Source organism: Phyllobates terribilis, unplaced genomic scaffold (assembly GCF_046119375.1).
Source record: "Phyllobates terribilis strain yellow unplaced genomic scaffold, ASM4611937v1 Scaffold_5__5_contigs__length_657084704, whole genome shotgun sequence".
NCBI lineage: Eukaryota > Metazoa > Chordata > Amphibia > Anura > Dendrobatidae > Phyllobates > Phyllobates terribilis.
In genome coordinates, this window is record NW_027362765.1 from 13,771,329 (window position 1) to 13,787,878 (window position 16,550).

Genomic DNA, 16,550 nt, shown 5'->3' on the forward strand with positions numbered 1-16,550 from the left:
CATTCTATGAATCCATCTGTCTGTAAAAGTAATTTATTCCACCTCTTGGAATTCGAACGGTCTCAAGCATTTGAAAATGTAAATTATTCAGATTTTCTTGATGCACCTCAATCATTTGTCTAGATAAGATAGTGTCCTCTTTTCTTCTTATATAACCAATATGATCCAGGGTCCGTCTCCTAAACTCTCTATCTTTGTCTTCTCTATTTAATTTTTAGGGCATTGGCACGTAGCCATGTATATTATCCCTTTTGTCTTGCAATTTGCAAACTCTCAGTTCGAGAAGGTTTCATTCGTGGAGGCACTAGTGAATGTTTTACTTTTCTTAACATACGCACATGCTTTGCATCCACTGCATTTGTGGGTCCCTACAATTTTATGATTCAGCCATGTACCTTCTGGTTTTGGTTCTACGAAATGGCTCCGTATAAGGCAGTCGTTTAGGTTCTTGCCTCTTTTATAAGTAATCCTAGGTTTTTCTGGTAATTTATTGTGTATATCTTTGTCGGCTTTGAGGTTCCCCTTTGAATCTTGAAGGATTTGTTGGACTTCTCCATTACAATTATCAAAAGTACCAATAAGGTAGATTCCATCTTCCATTTTGTCTTTGTTTCTTGGTACTTATAGGTAGTCCCGATTCTGCAAAAGGGCATATCTGTATGCATCACCTAGAATACTCTTTGGATACTCTTTTTTTTTTTTTTGGAAGCTATTTTGTAGCGCCTTTTGATTTTGTCGTGTAGTCACTTATGCTGGAACAACTTCGCCTCAGTCTCAGGCACTGGCTTTTGGGGATACACTTACAGAGCGGTGGATGATGACTTTCCCATTATATTAAATTATTTGTAGCCGGTGCCTTACGATATAATGTCGTCTCTAATCTGCCGTTTGGGCTTTTGGTGATAGTGACATCCAGGAAGTGTAGTATTTCTTCCTGTATCTCACTTGTGAAGTGAAGACCAACTTCATTGTCATTCCGTTGTCTGACAAATTGTACAAACTTATTTCTTGAGTACATAAAATGAACACATCATCAATATACCTCACCGTTAAGGAAATGGAAAGGGAGATGTAATACTTTTCTAACTACCTTCCAACATGCTATGGTATCTCGTAATAAGAAGGAGGATTTAATGTTCTGTGGGTATTTAGGCAGCTTTGTGTGTAAAAGGGCTAGTAAGTCCCAGGGTGCTGCGGGCTGTCACTACAAGCTTAGGTTACGGTAATTGTTTGTGTCGTTTATCCAATCCACCATATGTCAGAAGAGACTGGCTATATTATATGCCCTTATGTTTGGAAAGTTTACTCCCCCTTCTCTTTTGAGTAGCATCAGTTTGTGTAATGCAATTCTTGGTCTTTTCCCCTCCCAGATAAAGTAAGAGAAGACTTTGGTTATTTTGTCTATGTCTACATGTTTTAGCAGCAGAGGCAGTGTTTGGAGGGTGTACAAGATTCTGGCAAAGCTAATCATTTTAACCAGGTGATATTTGCCCAGAAAGGACAAAAGACAAGGGTAAGCTCTGAGGTGTTTTTGTCTGGTAGGGGGCGATAATTTAAAGAGTACAGTTGACCTGTGGGTATCTGCCAATATTGAATCTCATGAAGATAATAAAGGATTTAGGGGAATGTAAGTTCATCCTAGCTTTTCCCAGCTATGCAAATGGTGTTTTTCCCCACTTCCAGGGTTTCACGATTAGATATGTTAATCTTATATCCTGAGTATTTCCGCAAACTTTGGTTAAATTGAAAACTGTATCAATGGTCTAGACCACACAAGTCAAACTCTGGCCCATGGGCCAAATTTGGCCCTCAGGGTGATTATATTTGATTTGGCCCGCGACGCCATATGGAGAACTATGTGGGGCCCACTACTCTGTGTGGAGGGCTGTATGGGGATCACAGTTGGGGCATCATACTGTGTTGGGGTCACCATACTTTGCCAGGGAAGTTGAGGGAGGGGTACAGTAGGGTCATCATACAATACTTGTGGAGTGATTCACTGTTGGGGTATCATACTGTGTTTGGGGGGCACTTTTGTTGGCATCATACTTTTTGAGGGCAATATAGGGGCTTCAATAGGCAAATTACTCTAAGGGTTGCAAATTTGTGAGATATGCTCCCCTGTGACGCCACCGAATACTAAGGATTTTTTTAATAAAAGGTTGGCCGGCGACTTTTCCAAGTTTTTAATTTTGGCCCTCTGTGTATTTGAGTTTGACATCCCTGGTCTAGACAGAAGTAATATAATGTCATCCTCAAAGACTGTTATTTGGTACCAATTCGTATTCCAGTACACCGGTCAGACTCCTCAATAAATCGGGTTAGGGGTTCCAAGGCTAGATCAAATAGTTGCAGTGACATCGGGTACCCTTAGTGAGTCCCTTTGTGCAGAAAAAGAGGATCAGACAAAAACCCTGGCGTGTACACTCTAGCTGTAGGGTTATTATATACTACCCCGCCCCACCAAAACGTCCTGAAGTTACCAGGGCTGTGGAGTCGGTAAGCCAAACATCTGACTCCGACTCCTCAATTTTCATGTCACCGTCTCACTCATACATGGCTCATGTTTAAGTGATAAATTTATGTAGCACATAATAATCTCAGCTAAAAGTCTAGACCCTTAGATCAGGAATAGGACAGACATTTATATGACCTTTTATAAGGCTGCGTGCGCACTATGCGTTTTTCAAGCGTTTTTGCCTCGGAATTTCCGCAGCGAAAACGCTTAAAAAAATGCTTGGTAATACGTGCCCCATGGTCTCCAATGATAATCTTCATGTGCTGTGCACATGCTGCGGAAATTTCCGCTGCGGATTATCATTGCGGAAAAATACGCAGCATGTCCATTAATTTTGCGGTCACGCAGCGTAATCGCCGCCATTGACTTGCATTGAATTGTATAATATCCGAATGAGCACATTTGCACAAGCAGAGATTATGCGATTTAATGTGCTGATGGTACCCGGGTCTGGAGAAGAGGAGACTCTCATTCATACTCGGGTACCATAGAACCTGTTAAAAAAAAAGAATTTAAAATAAAAAATACTGATTATACTTGCCTTCCAATGGCCCCGGGTGTTTTCTCCGCAGCGTCCGGTCTGTTGTATGGGTCGCGGTGGTGTGAAAGGACCTGCCATGACATCATTTAGTCATGTGACAGGTCACGTGACCACTGACGTCAGCCGTCGCTTGACCTGTCACATGGCTAAATTACGTCATGGCAGGTCCTTTCACACCACCGCGAGCAGTGCAAGAGACCGGACGCAAGGGGGAAAAGACCTTGGGGCCATCGGAAGGTAAGTATAATCTTTATTTTTTACCATTGTTATTCTTTTTTTTAACTATTACTTGGTCACACTATAAATCCATGCCCGTTGCATGGATTTATATAGTGTGACCAAGATGTCGAGCACTTTTACAAAGTGCTAAAATCGCTTGGAAAAGCGCTTGATAACCAGCATGCAGAAAGGCATGAAAAAGCGCTTGAGAAACGCTTCTACCTGGCAGGAAAAACGCATGTAAAATCCGCATGCGTTTTTCCTGCCAGGGAGAAGCGGAAAAAATATGCAGCATTTCTGCATCCTGGGCACTTAGCCTAACTTTTCTAAATACTTATGAAAAAATACTCCCCACAAACTGCATTGAACTACTGTACCCAATTTATTATATATTTTAGGAGTCTGACTCGGTCCATTTTATACCGACTCCACCAAAATGGGCTACGACTCCACAACCCTGGAAGTTACCCTTATTATTCATTGCATCCAACACTATGTTCGTCACTGCGGCTCTCCCCTCTACGAAACCTACTTGTGCTGGGCCTACCAGGTATGGGAGAAAGTGTGCCAAACGATCTGCCATTATTTTAGAAAGGAATTTTTTGATCCACATAAATCGAGAGAGCGGCCTATAGGAGCCCTCCTCCAGGGGGTCCTTCCCCTTTTTAGGTACACTTTTATGTATGCTTCCTTGGATCTGTCGGGGGTTAACACCTGTGTGAAGGATGTTATTATAATATGTGGTTAAACTTGACAATCTGATCTGTTAAGGCCTTATAAAATTCCCCATTGTATTGATCCGGAACCACAACCTTTCCATTTTGAAGGTGTTTAAAAGTAGCCCTTAAGTCTTCTTACGTTATGTCAGCATTAATACGATCCTGTTGTTCTTGTGATAGTTTAGGGAGGGGACATGCTATTAAGAAAGCGCTGTCTTTCTGTTATGTATACAAGAGAGTGGTGATATAGTTTAGTGTAATAGCTTTGTAATACAGCATTTATTTTTTGGGATCAGAGGTAATTTTGCCCTGGTTGTTCCTTAGTCTGACTATTGAGGGCATAGAATTGCGACATTTTGCTAGCTTTTTCATGTCTAGAGTGGTAGATTTGTTCCCTTCTTTCTATCCAGATCTAAAATTCCCTTCTAGCCATATTCCATTTCTCTTTGTTTTGAGGTGTAGTATTTTGTAAAAACTCTTTGTAGGAGGATCTAAGTTGGGAACTTGAGGATGCGTAACCCTCCATTGTTCGTTTTTTTTTAAGGAATCTTTATACATCATTAATTTGCCCCTCAGTACAGCTTTGGCTGTATTCCAAAACAAGGCTGGTTGGGACTCATGTTCTTTATTGTCCCATTCATATTCCCTCCACCAGTTACGTAATGTTTTAATAAACTCCTCATCCTTTGTGAGGAATGCAGGGAATGTAGTCATGCCCATTGTCATAGAAAATCTTAAAATCTCTACACCACACGAAATTGCAGGGGCAAAAATAGCTGACAGATTCAGACAGATACCAAGCCACAGTGAAAAATCCTAATTAAAATGCAGGAGGCCCTTTTGAAGCCCAGGTATTGAAAAAATGTCTTTTGTGAGAAAGACTGAGATTCAGAATGGACAGGTAATTAGACAATAGACTAATAAAAGTAGGAAATTTGGATGTGGCCAAATAGTGAACCAGCTTAATTAAACATGCAAGAGCTGACAGTCTAAGTCTTTTAAATGTAGGATTACATGATGGACACCAATAGGGACCTGTGTTTATACATAGTTAGAGAAATGTAAGAAGCTTTTGTCCCCAGGAAATGCATTTTGAATTCAGATGACACTGTGGTTTCCTGCAAAAAAAGAAATGTTACACATTTACAATGGACATATGTCTCCAAAAGAAAATATTGAATATTGAAGTTTGTGTGAATGAGATTATGATGGTACATACCTTTTCGACTTTAGTTCTAATAGTGGACGAATATGCATATTTTCTCATGACTGTAACCCCTACCTATAAGCCAAAAATCAATAGTGACAGGTAACTGACAACAACCAGGTCATGTTTGGTCTCTGGGTAACCATAAAATTCCAATAAAAAAATATGGCTGTGATCTCAAACTTCATCATCAGAGTCTCTCATTGATTTCTCAGGTTGCCAGGCAACGCAGGATGCTGTTTTGTCTGGCACTAAGCAGTGGTGGAATTATGTTCATTCTGCTGTGCAAGCCAGCAGGGAGTGGCTTTCTGGGGATGATTGGGAGGTATTCAAAATTAGATGGGCTTTTTAATCCTGATCCCTGCTGAGTGCCATGCTGTTTATTGCAGTTCATATGTGCTGAGAGGTGCTGGCATTGGTGTTGCTATCTTTTCAGGGTTTTTTTTATTTTCTCCTCCGGTTTCACTTCTTGGCGTTCCTGCAGAGGTACTCACCTGATTCTTGACAAGGCACCAACCGCCAGCTGTTGGGCGACAGTGGGCATGGGAAGGCCTGTGCCAAAGTCCCCTTTCCATTTACTGGGAGCTGGGTAAAGAGTATTCCCAGCCCTGAAGGGCTCGCCTAGCTGGGCAGCTTGCGTCAAGTGCGTCTGTGACTGCGCCTTTGCTGGTTTGGTGCCAGTCTTGCTGGGTCCCTCTGCAAAGTGCATAACAGAAACACGGCCTCCAGTCAGCCTGTATATATAAAAATCAACTGGTTGTGGCAGCGAGTAGAACTGGGGTTATCATGGAGTTAGCGGTGACCTATGGGGGTATATACATATATTCCATGCATTGGAATCGGAGGTGTATATACCATACGCTCACTGTTAGTTTCCCGATAACTGGTCTATTAGTGCAAACCTCCTGCTGCCTCCTCCGGTGATCGTCGGCCAATATTGTAATTGTCCAGACGATAGGGAGCAGCAGAGAGCTGTTGAACCTAAAGATCACATTGGGTGGTTCTGCTTGACTATCCCACTCATGCCATCTGCCTCTAGAAGGAGCCAGCATAAGTGCTAAGGGTGATGGGAGCAGGCATGGAGACCATGAAGCAGGTGGTTCCGTGCAGCTGACCAGTGTCACTACAAATGGTGAATTGGCCGGTGGTATCTGTCCCATCACTAGCACAGCTCCAGAAGTAACTGGAAAGGATGGGGAGAAGCACGGAAATCATAGGGAAGGTGTTCCTGTGCAGCTGACCAGTGTCACAGCGGACCTTGACATGGCCAGTGGTAGCTGCCCCATAAATAGCACAGCTCCTAAGGTAACAAGCAGGGTAAAGAAGGTCTTATCCCCAGCCTGTGCGGAGGGTGAAAGGTGTGTCCCAAAACTGGCTGAGTAAGGGCAATGTGTGTCCCACTGTTTGGCCGGTTGATGGGAAATACTTACACACAGCCTGTCAGAGGGGTGGAAAAATTGTACCCCAAGTAGGTCAGGGTGATGGGAAAGCAGGATTCCCAGTTGGTCAGGGTGGTGGGCAGGTGTGTCCCACAGCCTGTCAGAGTGGCAGGGAGGTAATATTTAAAGTTGGTCAGGATGTTGGGAGAGTTGGGTCCACAGCCTGTTGGACAAATAGAATGTCTCCCGGGGGACAATGTTTTCCTATCTAGGCGCTGTCACCTGAGGCCTGAGAGCCCTGCCTTTGGACCCTCATCATCTAGCGGGATAACAGGGCCAGTGCTGGCCCCGAACAGGTCCCAGAGGGTTCCTGTGAGATTGGGGCCTTAGCGTCACGTCTGGCTACTTCTAGCCAGGAGTTTCAGACCTGTCTGGTGGTGCTGGTAAACACCCCGGAGAAGCCCATTTCCGAATCTCTGAGGGAGACACTATTGTGGGATCCAGGAAGGATGAGCCGTAAGGTAGGCTTAAGGGTCGATCTGTAAATCAACCCCTACACGACCTCAAAAAAGGGGGAGGTTTCATAGAAAATCTTAAAATCTTTATGCCCATGAAATTGCAGGGGCAAAAATAGCTGACAGTCAGAATCAGACTGATACCAAGACAGAGACAACTGCAGTAAGGTGCCCTGCTAATAGTATGTGCGCCACTGACAACGCTGTAGACTTATCTTTTTTCTGGTGATTTAAGAAATGGATGAGAAAAGACTTACCCCGCAACTGGATTTACCCATTCACCAACAGGGTACCTGTAACGTCATAGCCTTAATCATTTGTTCAGCCTTAATAATTCTAAGAACTTCATATACTGTGTCTAGAAATTCTACTGTGAATTATTTAGCAATGATGTTCCGGAGGGGAAAAAAAAAATGCGCTATATATATATATATATATATATATATATATATCAACATTGAGACTACTTTGCAAATAGAACAATATTGGTCCCTCTAATTAATATCTGGGAAAATAATGTAACTCCCTACATGGAGGATTAAGATGGTGTAAACAAGCAATACACTTTCTGATATGTAAAACAGTATGCGACATAACTTTTTCAACATTTACGAATCCTTCCAATCACTCAGAATGTCCAACTTTTGTGAAGTGATTACCATTCAAGTAGGTGATCAGCTCTGGTGTCTATGCTGTCTTTGGTATTTTTGTGTTGAGTAGGGTCTGGCTTCTTCTCATGCACTTCTTTTTCTCTTGCGACCTCCATGTTTTAATGATTTGGAGAGGAGAATGTCCATGTCCCTTTCAGCCTCTTGAGCCCACTTGAAGGTAATAACCTTACCGCTTTCCTGGAAAAATGTTAGTACAGCAGGGTACTGGAGCGTGAACCTCTACTTTGACTGCAACAAAGTTGAGCAGATGTTGCTTAAGGATCTCCTGCATTTGGCGACATCTGCCGAGTAATGTTCAAATAGTAAGAGCCTCATTCCTTTAATTATCAAAGGGCGAGAACTTTTTCTGTAAGGTTCTCATAATGTCTGCTTTGTCGTTGTAATCTAAGAATTTCATTATAACCTGACCGTGGTCTTGACCCTTGACTGTAAGGATCGGGTTGGTGAGAAGGTAAATCCGGTCCCACCCTGTGTGCTCTTTTAACTCTGCAGTTATGGCTGAGACCCAGTGGCAGAGGCAGATCTCTCTTACAGAGTCACTCTAATTCTGAGGCAGGGACCGTCTCCATTAGCCCTACTAGTCTTAAGTTATTACATCTGGATCTATTCTCTTAGGCTGTGTGCCCACTATGCGTTTTTTAAGCGTTTCCGCAGCGGCAATTCCGCTGCAGAAATGCTTAAAAAACGCTTGGCAGAAGGTCTGCTATGTTCCCCAATGATAATCCGCATGTGCTGTCCACATGCTGCGGAAATTTCTGCTGCGGATTATCATTGCGGAAAAACTTTCCAAGTGATGCTAAAATTGCTTAGAAAGCGCTTGACAACCCGCATGCGGAAATGCATGTGAAGAACGCTTCACTGCCGCTTGTCCCTGGCAGGAAAAACGCATGTACAATCCACATGCGTTTTTTTCTGCCAGGGAGATGCAGAAACGCTCAGGAAAAATCCGGAGCATTTCTGCATCGTGGGCACATAGCCTTATGCTTTTTCATGTTTTTTCTTTTTACAAGAATTGTTCATGCCAATTTTATTTTGAAACATTTTAATATCTGCTTTTTTATGGTATTTTCTTGTAAAATAGGACAGCCTAAGGCCAGAAGTAAACCCCATAAAATACAGTACATGGAGAATAATAATTTCTTTCCGAGGTGTTTGTGCAATCAAAGGTTTTATAAAAGCCTCAAACTTCTGTGTGTGAATCAGACACGAGATTTAACATGATAGAAGATTACAGTCCGGGGAAGACTGGAAACATTCATATAGACGTCCGGTGGTGATGTAGTCAGTTACGGACTCTGGTCAAATATGTTTCTAGAGCCATAGTAGAAGATGTCATCCTCATCATGAAGCAGTTATTTCTCATATTACGTGTAATGAATATCTCCTGCAGTATTGCTAATGCCGATTCCAGTGTCTGTAAATGAGATGAGAATTAGCGTTATGGAAGATGAGTCTATGAGAAATGTATTCAGCTGCAGACTCCGAGGAAGAAACTGCTTGTTGGCTGTGGCCTAAAATATATAGGTTTTATTAGTAGAAGAAAACTAAATACTGTAAAATAATAAATCTCCTCGTTTGTTTCCCTTATCTCCAGTAATCGTATTATTACATAGGATTTTTATGATGTTAAATAGGCTCATCATCTTCTCATTCAGGTCTCTACAATATCGAATCCTCTCAGTGAAGATCTTCTATAGAACAGAATTTCCCTGATTTACCCATCAAGGATGGATATGGACAGAGACAAGATGGTGGAGAGGATATTACACCTCATGCTAGAGATCCTCTTCCGGCTTACTGGAGAGGTGAGAAATTCTGATGACGACACATTAGATCATTCCTATCTATGAGAGTAACAGATGGACAAAACTGGAGAGGTGAGGACTGTAGTGAGATTTATTAATATGTCTCTCCATAACCAGGATTATACAGTAGTGAAGAAGACCTCTATTGAGTGCTGTCAGGACCCTGTGTCTGACGGATGGGGAAGATCCCTGAGCCCAATCATGAGGCCTCCACCTCATCCTCTGATACATGAGGACATCAATGACCAGAAGATTCTAGAACTCACCTACAAGATGATTGAGCTGCTGACTGGAGAGGTGACACCGCTGGGAATGTTGGGACATTATACAGTAATGCTATGAAGGGATCGGGGGGGATGACGGTATGATTGTATGTGTCAGGTTCCTAAAAGGTGTCAGGATGTCGCTGTCTATTTCTCCATGGAGGAGTGGGAGTATTTAGAAAGACACAAAGATCTGTACAAGGACATTATGATGGAGGTTCCCCAGCCCCTCACATCACCAGGTAATAGACAGGACTAAATACACACGGCCTATAATTATCTGTATGTAAAGCATAAATTCAACCCCTGCATGTGTTTCCCCCAGTTCTATCCAGTAAGAGGACAACACCAGAGAGATGTCTCCGTCTTCTTCCACAGGACTGTAAACAAGAAGACCCCAATGTTCCTCAGGATCATCAGGTAGATGGAGAGAAGGTGTCATGAGATCTCCCTGATGATGTGTAGACGGCTGTGAAGGTCTTGTGTTCAGTCTTGTTTTATCCACCAGTATTACATGTTTTATACTTGTGTAATGAGAATGGTGGAGACGGCAGGATTAGAGCTGATCATAGATGTGACTTCTCCTTCTGTCTGTGACTTTTACAATATTTGTTTCAGGGTGAAGATCTGACCCATATTAATACTACAGAGACATATGTGAGGGGTGATGAGCGGTGTAAAGAGGAGATTCCTACAGATAACCACCCAGGTGAGTAGTAACAACTAAATGCAGAGAAGTCACAGATTCTTCTCAGTCACCGGCTGTGGCTGCTTTATCGGTCACGCAGTCCGGCCGTATCACAATCATGTTAAATTCTTGAATTTGGTTATTTCTATAAATAACGAGGGGACTTTTTAGACCTGCGCTCATTTTAAGCAGGTAGATGTCAATAGCTATTTTCATTACTCAAGTGGACATCTGTCTCGCCGGGTGGAAAACATTCCATATGGCCAGTTTTGGTGGATTTGAAAGAACTGTACAGCTGAAACTGATTTTTATAAGTAGTCTGGGATTTTAAGGAGGAGATTTTTAGAAAAGGAATATCCTAAACAACTTATAAAAGATGCTTTGATAAAACTAGAAGGTTGACACAAAAGAATTGTTTTGCTAAGATCACCACAATATCTGATAAGACAGCTTGTTTAGGAGATAATAGGTTTCAATTTCATTTTGTAACAACTTTTAATAAATCACATAAAAAAGTAAAAGATATTCTTAAGAAATATTGGTTTATTCTGAATACCATTCTATCTAAAAAATTATATCAAATTCTGTCCTCCTCACTGGTCCACTGAGCCTGGAAAATTTAACAAGCGTAACAAGTATTTGATAAAATAATATTTATTGAAATTGATAATTAAAATTAATATGTATATGTCTGCGTAATGCAAATATTCTTAGTTAATTCTTCTATTAGAGAGAAGGGCGGAAATGTCAGGATACTAGGAGGTCCCGGGCTGGTGGTGCCCTGCTTGGAGTTACTGAGGAGACCTGCAAATAGATTAAAATTGGATAAGTTGATACTAGGGGAGAGATATAAAGGTGCTGGTTATGGACAGCTGATTACCTCGTGTTTGTATTTGAAGATGACTATGAGGAGTGGTTAGACTGTTGAGGTCCACACGGGAAGTAATTCCTGTTATAATATACTTCTATAGGATTAGCTAGAAGACAAAAGTATATATTAGGGTAAAAATAAGTTTGTTTTGCTTGATAGGACCTTATAATTAGAGATGGTGTAAGATAATGGATGTTCGGAAGTCTAGTACGGATACTTTTTATACTTTATGCCTATAATAAACAAAAGATTAATATTATGAGTAACCACCTATTGGGGAGAACGCCTGTTCCAAAGAGGAGAGGATGAAAATAGTGGTATTAATTAGGAAAAAAGATAACCTGGGTAAGTAATACGAGGTCCTGCTTTAAGAATCGGGTGTTCAAGTACAGTATAGATGCATATGAGACATTGTCTCAAATGTGATGTACTTGAAATATACTAAAAGGTAATATTGGGTGAACGCCTGTTAGGAAGGCAGGAGGAAAAAAAATTCATAAGGATAAGATAATTGTGCTGGAATTGCAATAAGTGAGATGCTTACGTAGATACTTGCACCCTATTTGTCTTCCTGAGGGGTGGTATGCCTTTTTTAGGCCTTTTTGCCCTATTTGTGTGTTGGCAATAGGCACCCTGATGAGGCTAAAGTAAGCTCAGTATATGGCCTGAGCACCCAGATTTGTATTCATCCAGGGATGACCTTGTTTTAGATTGTCCCAAATGGAATGCGGAGGTGAATGCGGCGTGCTCCTTGATGGCGCTTGCCCGAGTTGGACCACTATGCCTACAGACCGGCTTGCGTTGGTAAAGACTGGTAAATAGAGAAAGTTATTGGATTTTTAAATTGTCCACATTAATTCCTGAAGTATTGAATGAATGTATTGATCATACGGGTTAACATGTGATGCACTGACAATAGGGCATTATTGCTTTTCATTTGGAGACATATGGTTATAAGGAAAAGGTTAAATAATTAATGAATCTTAATACCTACACTTTGTTTAGGGACGTTATAAGAATGATCTTCACTTTGTATGTAAGTTTTTATTTTTACCTGATGAAAAGTGCGTTTTGATCTAGAAACGCAGTGTTTTAATAAAAACTGTTAATTTTTTAAAAATCACATGGAGTGACCGCTCCTTTGGATCATCATTTTTTCCTTGTACTGTACCTCTTGATATTTTGGAGGCAGAACAAACACTTGAACACCACGCTCCACTGGTTCATCCTATGAGGTTTTCTATTAGACTGTGAACTGTCATTTCGTTAGTGAATAATTCAATATTTTTACATAACTTACCATTTTTACAGTTTAAGTAGAAATGTTAAAAATTATAAAATTCGAAGATATTTTATTCAAAAATAATAATTGGTTTTATTCTTGGCAGATGACTGTACCAGGAGATTAGAGGGACAGCTGACATCTTCAATTTTTAAATCAGATGATCTTGAGATCACACAGGATACAACTGAAGTGAATGCCATTACTCCAGATATACCATCATCCCTTCACAGCAAAGATCTGTCATCTGATCCTATGAAACAGGTCTTGTCTTCTGATTCATTACCGACTACTAAGGAAAAGCAGAGTCACAAAATAAGCATTAAAAAGCGAACTGCTCCTAAATCAAAGAAGCCATTTTCATGTTTGGAATATGGTAATAGTTTTCCACACGAAAAGTCTTTTCCTAAACATCAAAAAATTCACATGACAGAGAATAGATTTTCTTGTTCCAAGTGTGGGAAATATTTTAACCTGAAATCAGATCTTGTTAGACACCAGAGAACCCACACAGGGGAGAAACCTTTTTCCTGTTCAGAATGTGGGAAATGTTTTAATCAGAAAGGGAATCTTGTTATACACCAAAGAACTCACACAGGGGTGAAGCCTTTTTCCTGTTCAGAATGTGGGAAATGTTTTAACCAGAAATGCAGTCTTGTTACACACCAAAGAACTCACACAGGGGAGAAGCCTTTTTCATGTTCAGAATGCGGGAAATGTTTTAAGCAGAAATCATATTGTGTTAAGCACCAGAAAATCCACACGGGAGAGAAGCCTTTTTCATGTTCAGAATGTGGGAAATGTTTTAACCGGAAAGCGCATCTTGATGGCCACCAGAGAACCCACACAGGGGAGAAGCCTTTTTCATGTTCAGAATGTGAGAAATGTTTTGTGAATACATCAAATCTTCTTAGTCACCAGAGAACCCACACAAGGAAGAAGCTTTTTTCATGTTCTTAATGTGGGAAATGTATTAACCAAAAATTGTATTTTCTTAAAGGGGTTGTCCACTAGAAGGGCAACCCCTTGTCATTCCTCATGTTTGACCTCGGTAAAATAAAAATCTCACACTTACCTTCCATGCTGGTGTCATTCCAGCAGTGTCTGCGCTCGCGTTCCAGGGGTTCATGTGAGTTTGTTATATCACATGACCCTTGCACCCAATCAGTCCCGGCTTCATTGTCCCCACTTTCGGACTTATTGAACATCAACAGGAAGCTGTGGCTTCTTTCTGACCTCCTCTTATTGTTTGATTTGTCCGAAGATGAGAACAGTGATGCCAGCGCTAATTGGGTGTAGGGCTCACATGACATAACAACCTTACATGAGCACCCGGAACTCAAGTGCTGACACCGCTGGAAAGGTGCCGGCATGGAAGGTTTATATAAGTGTTTATATTTTAACAGAACCAAACATGAGGAATGAGAAGGGGTTGTCCAAGTAGTGGACAACCCCTTTGAACGTCAAAAATCCCACACAGAGAAGCCATTATCATATCTAGATTGTAAAAAATAAATTACTCGAAAATCGTATTTTGTTCACCATCAAAAATAACCCAGACGTGGAGAGACTATATACAGTTATATGAAAAAGTTTGGGCACCCCTATTAATCTTAAGCTTAATGTTTTATAAAAATTGGTGTTTTTGCAACAGCTATTTCAGTTTGATATATGTAATAACTGTTGGACACAGTAATGTTTCTGCCTTGAAATGAGGTTTATTGTACTAACAGAAAATGTGCAATCTGCATTCAAACAAAATTTGACAGGTGCATAAGTATGGGCACCTCACCAGAAAAGTGACATTAATATTTAGTAGATCCTCCTTTTGCAAAAATAACAGCCTCTAGTCGCTTCCTGTAGCTTTTAATGAGTTTCTGGATCCTGGATGAAGGTATTTTTGACCATTCCTCTTTACAAAACAATTCCAGTTCAGTTAAGTTTGATGGTCGCCGAGCATGGACAGCCCTCTTCAAATGATCCCACAGATGTTCAATGATATTCAGGTCTGGGGACTGGGATGGCCATTCCAGAACATTGTAATTGTTCCTCTGCATGAATGCCTCAGTAGATTTGGAGCGGTGTTTTGGATCATTGTCTTGCTGAAAGATCCATCCTTTATCACTGATTCTTGAACATTATTGTCAAGAATCTGCTGATACCGAGTGGAATCCATGCGTCCCTCAACTTTAACAAGATTCCCGGTGCCGGCATTGGCCACACAGCCCCAAAGCATGATGGAATCTCCACCAAATTTTACTGTGGGTAGCAAGTGTTTTTCTTGGAATGCTGTGTTTTTTTTGCCGCTATGCATAACGCCTTTTTGTATGACCAAACAACTCAATCTTGGTTTCATCAGTCCACAGGACCTTCTTCCAAAAAGAAATTGGCTTCTCCAAATGTCCTTTTGCATACCTCAGCTGACTCTGTTTGTGGCGTGCTTGCAGAAACGGCTTCTTTCGCATCACTCTCCCATACAGCTTCTCCTTGTGCAAAGTGCGTTGTATAGTTGACCGATGCACAGTGACACCATCTGCAGCAAGTTGATGCTGCAGCTCTCTGGAGGTGGTCTGAGGATTGTCCTTGACTGATCTCACCATTCTTCTTCTCTGCCTTTCTGATGTTTTTCTTGGCCTGCCACTTCTGGCCTTAACAAGAACTGTCCCTGTGTTCTTCCATTTCCTTACTATGTTCCTCACAGTGGAAACTGACAGGTTAAATCTCTGAGACAGCTTTTTGTATCCTTCCCCTGAACAACTATGTTGAATAATCTTTGTTTTCAGATCAGTTGACAGTTGTTTTGAGGAGCCCATGATGCCACTCTTCAGAGGAGATTTTTTTAAGTAGCTTTTCTCATTATTGCATACACCTGGCTATGAAGTTCAAAGCTCAATGAGGTTACAAAACCAAAAAAAGTGCTTTAGTAAGTCAGTAAAAAGTAGGTAGGAGTATTTAAAACAAGAAAATGATAAGGGTGCCCATACTTATGCACCTGTCAAATTTTGTTTGAATGCAGATTGCACATTTTCTGTTAGTACAATAAACCTCATTTCAAGGCAGAAACATTACTGTGTCCAACAGTTATTACATATATCAAACTTAAATAGCTGTTGCAAAGACACCAATTTTTATAAAACCTTAAGATTAATAGGGGTGCCCAAACTTTTTCATATAACTGTATGTTGTTGATAAAATATTTTCTTTTCTTTATGGCCAGCCTGTTTTACTTTGTGTTATATCCTGCATCTGGGCCAATTTGTAATTATCTGATAAACATGGGTCAGAGGCCTCTCCCCTCTGCTTAACACCTGAATGCATTTCCTAGCATATACATTGTGAAGTCTAAGTCTGGTGACGTAGTCTGGCAGTGTGGATCATACAAGTGTGGCATTGAATTAATCCTGAATTGGACCTGAAGGAAACAGGATACCCAGGCAAAGTAAACAATGTTTCTGTTTGTTTTCACTCTCTCCCCTATAGTCCTTCACTTTCTACTAACCCCCCTAATCCCTACACCTAGTAAGGAACTCTTCATCTCTCCCTCCATCCTCCCCAGTCATGTCACCTTCTCCTCAGAACTATTCCTCAATATTCACTCCTGTGTCTCCAAACACAGCCATCTCATGCGCTCTCCTGCTCCCACCTCCTAACACTTTCCCTGCTCCTTCTGACTGCCGGCGATATCTCTCCAAATCCTGAAACCTCCTCAGCACATCCCCACAGTCACTTCCGCCTTCTATCCACAATCTGTCACAAACTCTCGCAACCTTTCTAACCTTATACCCATCCGCCCAGCCCCCGCTTCCCCAACCTCACTAACAGGAGCTCTATGGAACGCTCGCTCCGTCTGCAACAAACTTTGCTACATCCAT

General features: G+C 41.3%; 1 protein-coding gene across 1 annotated transcript in view; it reads left to right on the forward strand.

Moving 5' to 3' along the window:
• The window catches only part of LOC141270592 (uncharacterized), a 140,234-nt gene extending 126,249 nt beyond the window's left edge, over window positions 1–13,985 (forward strand). The window contains exon 12 of the mRNA XM_073680674.1: window positions 13,112–13,985. Within this exon, the coding sequence (XP_073536775.1) occupies window positions 13,112–13,638 (527 nt within the window). The 3' untranslated portion in view covers window positions 13,639–13,985. The remainder of the gene's footprint in view (window positions 1–13,111) is intronic.
• The last annotated feature ends 2,565 nt before the right edge of the window (window positions 13,986–16,550 follow it).